Source organism: Corythoichthys intestinalis, chromosome 22, assembly GCF_030265065.1.
Source record: "Corythoichthys intestinalis isolate RoL2023-P3 chromosome 22, ASM3026506v1, whole genome shotgun sequence".
In the NCBI taxonomy this organism is placed as follows: domain Eukaryota; kingdom Metazoa; phylum Chordata; class Actinopteri; order Syngnathiformes; family Syngnathidae; genus Corythoichthys; species Corythoichthys intestinalis.
The window spans coordinates 34,297,954-34,310,658 of NC_080416.1; the positions used below are offsets into that span (position 1 = coordinate 34,297,954).

A 12,705-nucleotide genomic window follows, 5' to 3' on the forward strand; every position below is an offset into this window, starting at 1 on the left:
TTTCAATCAGAAAAGACTTGACTTAAATTTTAAAAGAAGAAGTTTTCAAACGCATTTTTTTGAGTTTCAGATTTATTTTTGCATTCAAACACTTTTTTTGGGGGGGGATTGAAGTTACTTTTTCTTTGATTGAAAAGATATATTTTGATTGAAGCAACTTTTTTTTTTAATTTAATAATTAAGACACAAATCTACCTCCATAGTCCATAGTAATGGGTTTTTGTACCGAATCATTATAACAATAGGCCAAATAGATAACTTTTGTTCTCAGAAAAAAAAATACCATTGTTAAAAAAAAACTGATAAAAATCCAACAAAAATATAAGCAGTTACTCACAATGTTGCAAATACATTTTTTGACGACTACTTTTACCTAATATTATTTTGAAGTAACGCTACTCTTACTTGAGTAAAAGTTTTGGCTACTCTACCCACCTCTGATAATAACTACAATATATGTAAATAATAAGTTATACTTTATTGTAAGTTTTTTTTTTTTTTTAATTAAAAAGGACACAATGTTCTGCAGACATACAGTATGATACGATTTACAGTGCTGGCAGAGTTGGGGGGGGAAGCGAAACAGAAAATAATTGAGAAGCACTCGGTTAGGTTGGTTATAACTCATGATGTATGACACAATCTGGCATGTCATCAGAACATCAGTGAAACGCACCGATTCACACTGGCGTGGCCTCATTTGTCCGCTAAGGTCAGTTGGAATAGTCACAGTTAACTGCACGTCCACGTCCAAGTTCCTTGCACGGGGTCCAGCAGCTTCCCCAACTAATGAGCACCGCAAAAAAAATTTCACATCATTTCCATCAACATGTTTCTACTTGTCGTCAAGTGACACAATGTGTTCAACAATGTTCTTATTCACTTAATTGATCAATTAGCGCATAGAAGTAAAAAGAAGAAAATGTTGCTTGACAAGACCCGCCCATGACATTACACACCTGCCTGCGTGAGGAATGAATTAGAAATTAATTAAAGCTTTACAGCTCGGTGCCTTTGTTTGCGGCTGACGAGAAAAGTATAAAACGCCGGAGCGGGAGTGTCACTGAGCAGAGACTTTTCGATTCCGCCTGGTGAGTATCTCCTTCTCTTGGTAACATTCAGGTCGTTTGCATGCACTCCGCCTTGTCCAACACGCTGGAAGGAAAAAAGGCGACAAACTTGACAATGGAAGACATTGGACACTAAAAATTTAAGGCTAGAAAAAAGGGCTTCCGTGGCATGTCGGCGTTTTAGAGCTTGTATTTGGTTGGAAATCTGTCCACATTCAATTTGTGATTGAACTTTTCTGGTCAAGATTGACACTTGAAGTTTGGGTACGTAAAAAGTATCACAGATTTTTGCATAGCCAAACTTGAAAACAATACAAGGGCTGAGGGTAAGTGAGAGGAGGGACCAGGAGCATACATTTTCTTCATGTTAAGCATTCCTTTGCTCTGTCTTTCAGAAAGATCTTACATCGTCTGACACAATGGCTATTATGAAGGTGTTGGCGCTCGTCCTGCTGATCGGTAAGTCGTCAAAGCCCTCGTAACACCTATCGAAAGGAACGGCACAAGCGTCTAACTTGACTCCGCCAACGTAGGGACCGTCAGCCTCCCGTTGTCTCTGACGGACACAACCCCTGATGAAGACGATCCTCCGCCTCCGCCTCCGCCCACGCCTGCACCCACTTCTACGCCTACGCCTACGACTACGACTTCGTCCACGCCTGAAGTGGACTTGGTCACGCATCCGCCTCCGCCCACGCCCACGCCCACGCCCACACCCACTCCCACCCCTGAGCCTATGCCAAGCCCTAATATAACGTGTTTGAATGCAGGGGACAAAATAGGTTTCAAGTTGAACCCGCACGTCGGCATTTCCGTTAGCGTCGTCGGCAACAAAGTTTGGGTTATGGCATTCGATAGCTCGGAAAAATTCCCGACAACGACAGAACCCCCAACGCCGACAACGACAGACCCTCCAACGCCAACAACGACAGATCCTCCAACGCCGACAACGACAGATCCTCCAACGCCGACAACGACAGATCCTCCAACGACTACCACGCCGAAACCTCCTACAGTCGACGACAGAAAGTGACAGGGCTTTTAAAAAGTTCAGACGCCATCAAGACGTTTCTCTCGCTTATTAATCAATTGTTCCTTGTAGTCGTTCAGGTGTGACATGAAAACATTTGATTGGTTTCCATGCTGTGCTCTCCTCGCTCCTGCACTTACCTTTGCTTGAATAAAATGCATGACAATTCACGTACGTCTGGCTTTCTTTCTTCCATTGTCAAATGGCCGTCAGACCCCAAAAAGTCTGTTTATTTTCTGATATGTTTTGGAGCGGTAATCACCATCCAATGTTCCCTCTAATTTTTCATGTGTCTGAACAAACACACAAGCTCCTTCAGCACACCAAGGACCACTGTGCGCAACATCAGATGTGTACGCCGTGGCCACACACAAGTATCATGCCTGTTCAAAACCTTGGATCACAGCAAATTACATGGCTTATTAAAAGAATGAAATTACAGCAGCAATTTTCATGACTTTACTTTTAATATAATTGATTTGGCCCACTTAAAATGAAAGAGACAAAAATCTCATTGTTCGTGAGATGTGCAATATGTTATACAGCAGTGTTTTTCAACCAGTGTCGTCAGGTGTGCCGCGAGAAGTTATCCAATATAACTTTTTTTTTTTTTTTTACGTCGTCGGACGGAGTTGCAGTAGGTAGAAGGTTGCGGTCATGTGCAAATGAGCAAGGTATTGCTCGTGTCACGTTCAAGAACTGCTCAGACTTCTAGCCATCAGTCACCTTGCTGTCCGCTACAATGTGGACCCCAGCAGGTCTACTGTACATCATTTGATTAGAGTCGTCAAGTGTCAATATACACGAAAGTGTCCTTTCCATTTCATCCATATGTGAGACCGTCAATCCTTCCCCTGTTTTAATTCCAACACATTGTTGAAGACAGTAAGGTGGCTGCTGGCTAGAAATCCGAGCAGCTCTTGAACGTGACATTACAAAGGTAAATGAGAAAGCCCTTAAAGCCTGTTACCTTGTTGCTGAACTTGTTGCTAAATCCAAAAAGTCCCACGCTGCGGCAGAGACAATACTACCTGCCTGCAAAGACATTGTTAGTGTAATGCTTGGCCCTGATGTGGTTATAGACATTGCTAAAGTCTCCCTGTCTGATAATTCTGAGCTTTTCAAGCCTTACTGCTGTAAAAAATAAAAACAGAGAGAGACTGAGAGCTGTCGACGAAGATTCCTGCCAGGATATCAGCTTTGTGTTCATCTATACAGGCTCAAGTTTCACACTGAGTAAGCATAAATATTGAGAAATTATTTTATAATTAAATATACTGTACAGAAAGTAATTTAGGAACATTTTTGGCTTGTGGTGTGCCGCGAGATTTTCTCCAATGGAAAAACGTGCCGTGACACAGAAAAAGGTTGAAAAATACTGTTATACAGTATGTGAGAGTTCTGCTATGGCCAGTTGTGGCATGGGTGAGTTGATAAATAAAATATAATGAACAACCAAAGTTGTAATATATTAAACTCCCACATTAAAACTCTTCAGACTCTCAAGATCCCTGTTCTCCCTGTCCAAGCAGCTATACAGGACAGGTTTAAAAAAGGAAAAAATCTCACTCAGTTTCACCCCTTCGATTTGCACATACACCGACAGCCATTCCATATCAAAGGGAACCAGACCCGGCGGCATGGGCGGGCATTAGGGGGCCGTGCCCGCCCTGAGGGACGGCCGTGCCCGCCCTAGCTCGATTAAACTGAATTGTGTAATGTTTTTTTTAATCTTCCACAAAAACATACACACACGGAGAGGATGAACCCTACATTCCAGTGTTTTTCAACCAATTGTGCCGCCACCGTGAGAGATCGTCAGGTGTGCCGCGAGAAATTATCCAATGTCGCTTTTTTTTAACATCGTCGGCAAAGTTGCAGTAGGAAGGAAGGAGTAGGCAAAAAGTTCTCGGTTGTGTGCAGATGAGTCGTGTTGCGTTCAAGAGCTGCTCGGATTTCTAGCCATCAGCCACCTTGCTCTCTGCAACAATGTGGACCCCAGCACGTCTACTGTTCATTATTTGACTCGTCAAGTGTCGATATACACAAAAGTGTCCTTTCCATTTTATCCATATTTGACGACTTTTGATCCTCCCTCTTTGTTTTATTCCAACACATTATCGAGGACAGCAAGGTGGGAGAGGGCTAGAAAACCGAGCAGTTCTTGAATGCGACACGAGCGGCTATCTAGCGCCATGGCGCCATACAAGCTTAAACGTCATCTCCAAATGAACGCCTGTCGCTTCAGAACAAGCCGTCGTGAAAAGACAGAGAAATGGGCAACTTTTTGAGAAAAACTACAAAGGTAAATAAGAAAGCCCTGAAAGCCAGTTACTTTGTTGCTAAATCCCAAAAGTCCCAAACTGTGGCAGAGACGTCAATACTACCTGCCTGCAAAGCCATTGTCAGCGAGACGACCAGCACTGATGTGCTTAAAGACATTGCTCAAGTCCCCTGTCTGATAGTTTTTCAAGCCTAATTGCTAAACGTTTCACAATGAGTAAGTACAAATACTGAGAAATTATTTTATAATTAAATATACTGTACGGAAAGTAATTTTGGAACATTTTGGTGTGGTGTGCCGCGAGATTTTTCCCAACGTAAAAACGTCCCGTGACTCAGAACAGGTTGAAAAACACTGCTCTAGTCATCCTATCTTGATTGGTCGTCATTCAATTCAACCAATCTGAGCAGCGAATGTAGGCAATTTCTAGCAAATCACAGATAAGGGGGGCGGGCTGAGTAGCCGGCCATTGGGTACTGCGATTGGATAGGGATTGCTCCAGTTACAGAAATGGCGATTGAACGGCTCCTCCGTTGCTAATTCAAATTGGAATGGACATCCGTGTTTTTTTTCAAGAAACTAAAGACGAACTCAAGCCATGACAAAGACGCGGCCGAAAGTCAACATGAAGGGATAGCGCTGCCACCTCCTGCAGTTACACTGACTGACACTATCATCAGAAAATATAACGGGTCAAAACGCCACTGTTACGGCTAAATTTACGTTGAAGAAGTGTGCCCCCCCAAAAAAATGTAATGCCCCCCCTGTAATTTCTTTCTGCAGCCGGGTCTGAAGGGAACCACGGATAGAAAAACCTAAATGTTAGTATGAGGTAGTGATGTGTCGGTCGCGAACGAGCCGGTACAAAGAGCCGGCTCTTTATTTTCCCTCCCTCTCACCCTCCCTATCTCTCTCTCGCATTCGCTCTCGCTCTCTCACGTGTCTGAAGCAAGGTGTGGCAGTGGCTCAGGTGAGGGAATGCCGTGCGCAGAGAGAGAGAAGGGGGAGGGGCCAGGGGCTTGGCCCGGTAGTACTGCACGCCACGCCACGGAGTGCACGCTACGCTGAGCACCGTCCGTCGCGCAGCTGCAAGTGCACAGACACACAGGAGGAGGAGGAAAAGACGACACACGAACGCGGTTTGTAGGCCTTCAAAATGAGCCGAAAACGCAGTAACATTTGGAGACATTTTAATTGGTTAAAGTCAGATGACAATAGGGCAGAATGCTGTGTCTGCAAACTTAACCCCTTATAGCCTAATGTAACACATTTGATACACTTAGAATTTAAATATTTTGAGACTCTAATTTAGAAATTTGATTTTTTTTTTTTTTTTTTTTTTAATGATGGATGCAAGTCAACACATGCATCTGCAGGTTCCATGAGAAAAAAAAAATCTAGATTTAGCTAAAAGACTGGACAAATAATCACTGGGAGAAGGAGCCGGATCAGCCTGTCAAAGTTGAAGTATTTAGTTTTCTTGAATGAAACTTTTAAATAAAGCAAGGAGTAGCTTATGTTTGTTTTGTTCGCTGCTGCTGTTGCAGTTACTAGGGATGGGCGATACCAGTGATTTGGATTCGATCCGATACCAAGTAATACCAAGGCCAAATATTGCGATCCCGATCCGATATCGATACCGGAAGTTCACATTTTATATATATTATATTTACACACAACCCTGCAGAGTTCTCAGCCATTTTGATTATATCTAATGTACTACTACAGCAAGCACTCAAAAACTACTTGAAACAGACCTTTAACGAAATAAAAATAAATAGCAACAAAACATAAGAAATCAAGCATTTAACTGTTTGAAACAAAACAATTTGGAAAAATAATTTCGCAGAAAAATTAAACAAAATAAATACTATACATAAATTAACAAGAAATAATAATAAATGAATAAGAAATAATAATAAGGTCAAGTAAAGCATTAGGTCAGTAAGTTTCCTTGAGAATCTTGAAGTCTGCAGCAGGATAGTTTAAATCTCTAAATATTTAACAAACAATTCACTTAACACTTTTATTAAAGTCCCTATACCTGATTTTTTTTTTTTTTTTTTTTTTTTTTTTTTGTGGAATAAGATAAAATATGTATTTTTGAGTTTGGACAGGAAAATAATAATTCCCAATTTGTGTGAGCCTGAGGGAAAAAGTAGTACAAAAAGTGTGCACAAAAATATACCCAAAAAATAGACAAAGAAAATATAATATATTAATTCCAAATATCGATACCTAAAACTAAAAACCTAAAACGCCCTGGATCGAAATATCGATATTTTGGTATCGATCCGCCCATCTCTAGCAGTTACTACTCACTGTTTTTGTTATGATGCAGCATTTTTTTATTGTTGTTGGTTGAAGTTTAATTTTGTTGCTTGTTTATTGTTTGGAGCCTTTTTGATGTTCAATAAAAAAAGTAAAAACACTTTTCTTTGCTTGATAATTGTTTCTATTTGCAGTCAGTAGAGTGCAATATTTAGTTAACGAAGTCATTTATCAAAATATATGCTAAATTTGTCATAAATATTTAAAAGAAAAGCTGAAGTTGAAAGAGTCGGCTCTTTTGAGTGATCCAAATGAACCGGATCACCGAAAAGAGCTGAAAATCCCATCACTAGTATGAGGTACTAGTATAATAAAACTTTGATATTAATATTCCTCTTGATGATTTCGTTTTTTATAAACTTTGTAAAATTAGTTTAACCAGTAGGTCCCCATTGTTGTTGCCTCCGCAATGCACTGCGCTGCCATGCTTTCAGAGTATGACTGTAACATGTCATCTGTTCAGCACTTTCAATTTGAACCCAAGAGGAACATTAATGACCAATAAGGCTGCAGCTACTGAATATTTTAGTAATCAAGTAATCAAGTAGTCTACTGAAAATTCCACCGAGTAATCGGATTAAACATATTTTTTTCAGGTACAGAGCAATTATAAATATGGCGGAAAACACAGACAAGGCTGAAAAAGCAATTTCTGCTCTTGCCCCCTCTTTAAAAGAAACAGCTGTATTTTAAGCCAAAACAACTGTTGTTTGATAGAACAATATGTCTATATGCTGCCATAGTAAATTCATGGCACATTATGTCCCCGAACTATTTTCTAATTTGTCCGTTTGACCCTGAAAAGCCCCGTTTACAGACGTTGCGCAACCGCTTTTGTTTCAACCTAGCCATAAAAAGGTAAGTAATCGTATTTATTATTCGAAATCTCTGTCATTTCTAGCTTTGAATGATTAATTGATGTGTAATATTTAGCTGAAAAAAAAAAAAAACACTTTCAAAAGTTATTCATTCGCATATTTTAAACTTTTGAACACATTATGTCACAATGAAAAAACTAGCATCTGTAAAAATGTCACGGAGATCTACATCATAACTATCTCATAATTGTATTTTTTTCGTTACTGTCGCATTTTCCCCGATATTTTAGATGATAAATATCAGGGCGGCTGGACGGTGTGACCCAAAAACACAGCAATGAGAAGTATGGAATTCAAAATCTTAGGGTGTGTTTATTCGACAAAGAGGAAAAAAAGGAAAGTTGGCGGGAAGTCTGCAGATTTCTTGCTTGTGCTTGAAGGCTGAGTTGGCTCGGTATTGCTGTAAAGAGAGCAAGTAAAAATGAGTCGCAAAGTTAGTAATTAGAGTGGCCTGTACTTTTACCATAAGTGGTGAGGTGAAGCTCTGGCATTGAAAGACGTGCAGACTGGTCTCTTACAGTGGCAGGCAGTTGATTGGGAAGTGGAGGCAGGTGTGGATATTGGTGACAGGTGTGCACAGCAGCGTCAGAGAGGGGGTGGAGTAGGATGTGAAAGTTAGTGAGCCGTGACAGATCCAAACAAATTTAAAAAAAAATTTTTTTTAATTGTATAAAAGGATAAATATTAGTGATGGGTCCGTGAGACCTCATGAAGCGTGTCGACACAGTGACACACTGTGTTGACACAGTGTGGATACTGTGTCATTGAATACTGACACCTGCTGGACATAAAAAATCCCTACAGGCAACCCACTTGACAGACTGACACTGAATTGATGACATAGCATGTAAAATCAAATAATTTAAGTCTTTGCATTCATATTGCATTATTCCATATCTTTAAATTATGTGAACATATATTATAATGTGAAAATGTAAGTAATAATGAATGTGTGAATGAGGAATGCCTGTGGACTTTTTGTTCTGATAAAATTTTATTCAAAAACATAGTTTTTTTTTTTAATGTTTAAAATTTAGTTGGTTACCTTTTTTTTTTTTTTTTTTTTTTTTTAATTAAGCAAGCCTGCTGTGGACAACAACTCGCATGGAACCAACGATGCCAGCATGCACAAGAATTTCCAGTTGAAAGAGGTTTGGATAAGATGTCCATTGGCTCAGTTTGGCTTCGGTTCATGTTCGGCTCAGCCATGCATCGTTGCACTTTTGCAATTTCATCTACAGTTGCATTGCCTTCTTGACTCCCCACTTCGTCATCTAAGTGCTACCATAGCCCACCAGAAAGAAATTGAAGTGGACAAAAAATAAATTATAGCTTAATTACAGATTTCTAATAAATTACCAAAAAAGTGACTGTGGGAAAGTAAAGGAATGGCTCTATACCTGTGTTTATTTTGGGATTATCAGAAACTTCATTCTCATGCTTGGGCCAGTAATGCTTCAGCATTGAGGAGGTGGCAACTGTTTGTATATGGCAGGTTAGTCATATACAAAGTACAAATGCAACATATCACCTGCAAAAAAAAATAACTTTAATAGTAAAACCGAAAATTTTGGTCTTGTGCCGCGATACGTTCTGTCCAGAACTCGAACCCGCGCTCACAACGCATCGGGGACGAGTGGCGTTTGCTCTGACCAGTAAGCTAGCAGGTGAAATGCATAGAAAGGTGTAGGCAAGGCTCCACAAACGACGGACCCGCGTGTACCAGTCACACTAATAAACTAAGATTTACATTAAAATTAATTGTATTTTGAATGGAAGATGACAAGTGCATTTTCCCTGTCTTACGTCCATTTCCACAGCATGTAGACAACGAGGAAGTAACCGTGAGATGTGGATTGTTTCAGCAGCTCCATCGCGTTGACAGACGCGCTTCCTTTTGAAGCAGTTTGCCGCGTCATGACTGTGTCGACACAGTTCAATGAGTTCATGCATCGGTCACGTGATTTTCTTGTAGCGATACGCGCACCGACGCAGGGGTTGCTCCATGAGCTCGGCGCGCGCGCCGGCGCATTAGTATCACTGGACCCATCACTAATAAATATATGAAAATGAAAATCTCGACCACTCCTTCATGTCTGCGGTTTTTGCATCCCCACCCTTGTTATATTACCATGTTTCACCCATCAGATCCCCCAAAAATCCAGGTGTGGCCATTCACAGCTGTGTCTTGACACTCAGTGATACATGCTACATGGAGTTTTGGGATGGAAAAGAGGTAAGTACGTGATAATATCTCGTTAAAATCATGGCGTCTGTAATTATGCTTTCGCATGCTCTCACTCCAGACAGGGTTTTGCTGTATTAAAAAAATGAACCCTTTGGCCAAATTGGGGGTCTCAGAGCGGAACTTCAAGTCACCTGAGTGTTTGTCTGCCATATACATGCGAAAACAAGACATTACACTAAACATTGAGCCATTTTTAGACCATCAATGTCTTTATTCTAGATGTACATTGTTGAAAACAGCCAACAATTGCATCTCAGATCTAGGCGTGTGCTGGTTACCGGTTTCAAGGTATACCGTGGTATAAAAAACGTAAAGGTTTCAAAACGCTAAAATTTTCCATCATACTACCCTATAGACCCTACCCACGTGACGTCACAACTCCTTCCTCCTGACTGGTGCCGCCCAATTGTCCGTCAACACATCATGTTTCCCTGTTACGGCTACGTACATTCCTCCTATTTACGACGTGTTTTTCTGCTCGTTAACATTAATAATCAAAATGGTGAAGGCGTGTGTGGCGGTCGGTTGCAATAACAGAGAAGATAGACGGAGAAGACGGAGAGACTTGAAGTTCTACCGGATTCCGAGAGACCCGGAGAGCGAGATGGGCTGCTGCAATTCGACGAGAAAACTGGGCTCCAAACGATTACCACAGATTATGTAGTAGTCATTTTATATCTGGTAAGATGCATTTAATATATATTTAGAGGGTTTTGGGCTGACAACCACAATTAAGATCATTGCTAGGCTAATCGCCGACAACATACACGTATGTATGTAGTGAGAGTGCTATCGCTAAACCATATAAACATTAAAAGCCCTAACTCCATTGACAGACGACATGAAATACATTAGACTTGACAGTGGATGTTAGCAATAACAAAAGATTTTGAATTGAAAATTTCGTAACTTACCTTTCCAAGCACAAGAAAGATTCCTGCCGAATTTTCGTGGAAGAGGACCTGTTTCACCCAACCAGCAACGAAGTATTTATAAGCCTCCAAGCTCTTAAAGTTTTTCAAACTTTCGTGAGAATAGGCTGATTTTGTGTGGACAAGATAGTTGTACAGTTCAGGGTAGCTAGCAGATGTCAGGCAAATACGGCGGAGACAGCGGGTCGAAAAACATCGATTTAGGCATCAAATATGGATCTGGCGAATGGATAAACTGAAGCTTTTCCACATAACGCCTTTTATGCAACGCATCAAGTGAGTTTACGGCATCCGAAAGCACCGGGTCTTCCATGAAATGCATTATAAATTGCTCGATCAATTGAGACCATTGATAATACAGACACAAAATGACGGACAAGTGGGCGGAACCATACAGCGAGCACGTGATTTTGTGACGTCAGTGGGTAGGGTCTATATACCAAGGGCGTAGGTTTGCATAGGGATGGTAGGGACGTAACGTAGCAACTTTTCAGGGTGCTCAAATTGTCCCCACCAACTTTTAAGCAACCTCATTTGCATTAAACAAGGAGTTCAGCTATAAAGGTAATTTAGATTGTCTTCCCATGTGTTGGTAGGATAAAATTGACCCTAGCATTATTAAGTGAATTACTTTCATAATGTTCAGACTTACATATGACCCTTTTCATTTGTTATTTAGTAGTGCCGGTCCATTTTTTTTACCCTTAAACGCACGTTTGATTGGCTAATGACTACAACCCCCACATTCACACAATCCCGACAGAAATGAGAAATGAAGGGGAGGGATAGTAGAAGTTTTTTGTTTTTCCGGCCAGCAGCAGCAGCAGCCACTGTAAGCAATGTAAAAAAAATGTCAATGTTGTGGAGTTGGGGAACACAACACTAATAAGTTTGCCACTAAAAGTCCAACCAGCATCAGGGTTTGCATAACATTAAACTGTGTGAACTTGCAAATCTGGAAAAACACAAGTAGAAAGCTGCTTAGAGAGGTGTCTTCCTGTATGTTTTCTACTGTTAATTCAATTGTGCATTTTGCGCATTTATTCTTTAATTAAAATGTATTTATTTTCTACATCATTAAAAAGAAAAAAAAAACATTTTTATTTGCAGCCTATGCACATTTTAACACCCCCCCCTCCCAAAAAAAAAAAAAATTCAAAACCACAACCACTCTAAATTTCCTTTATATGAAGCAAGCATTTTGAAAAATGACTTTCTCCCTATGAAAATAATTTTAACTTTTTTCATTTTTATGTAGGAACCAGCCAGTTTTGAGAAATGTACCCAATCTGTTTGATATTATTAATGTACTGTCCCCAGCAAAAAGTGTACCTACATAAAGGTTATGCTCATAAAACGTCCCTACCAATATTGAGACCGAACCTACGCCCTTGCTATATATCCTACGGTATTAGCTATTTTTTATGTTCCAAAAATGAATGGCTCACTCCTCCCCCTCAAGTTGTTGCTCAGTGTCAGTGAATCAGCTGTGCTGCACGTTGGCTGGAGGACACAAAAAAACCTACATTTTTCCCCCATTAAAGAAAACAAAGTCACTGGTATGGGAATTCTTCGGGAACAGGAAAGTTACAGTCGCAGCTTAGGTGGGCCAACTGACATATAAAAGATGTTTGTGGCAGGTGGCTACTAGAGAAGGCAATATCTCCAATATGATGTTGCATTTATACAAAATTAAAGGTTAGTAAATGCTGTCATGAACATTTCCCACGTGCTACGAGAGTTACCTCCATATGTTTTTATTTTTCACTCTACAGCGCTGTTTTTACAGATTAAATTAAGCCTGTATGAAAAACACGTTAGCCACGCATCGACAGTAATCATAATTAATAGAAGCCTATCCCTCCGCAGGCATAACGTTACGTTAGCAAGGTACAGTAATGTTAATCTTATTTGTTAGCACTACGTTAACTT

The 12,705-nt window shown here is 40.3% G+C and overlaps 1 protein-coding gene across 1 annotated transcript; it reads left to right on the forward strand.

Moving 5' to 3' along the window:
- The first annotated feature begins 1,012 nt into the window (after positions 1 to 1,012).
- LOC130910966 (beta-mannanase/endoglucanase A-like) lies at positions 1,013 to 2,263 on the forward strand. Its single transcript, XM_057828638.1, has 3 exons — positions 1,013 to 1,091; positions 1,466 to 1,529; positions 1,604 to 2,263. Exons 2-3 carry the CDS (start codon positions 1,490 to 1,492, stop codon positions 2,101 to 2,103), a joined length of 540 nt encoding a protein of 179 aa, XP_057684621.1. The 5' UTR covers positions 1,013 to 1,091; positions 1,466 to 1,489; the 3' UTR covers positions 2,104 to 2,263.
- The last annotated feature ends 10,442 nt before the right edge of the window (positions 2,264 to 12,705 follow it).

Coding starts and splice junctions, on each gene's coding strand:
- LOC130910966 (XM_057828638.1), top strand. CDS start 1,490: ATGGCTATTATGAAGGTGTTGGCGCTCGTCCTGCTGATCG. Junction 1,530..1,603: donor GGCGCTCGTCCTGCTGATCG/GTAAGTCGTCAA, acceptor CCGCCAACGTAG/GGACCGTCAGCCTCCCGTTG.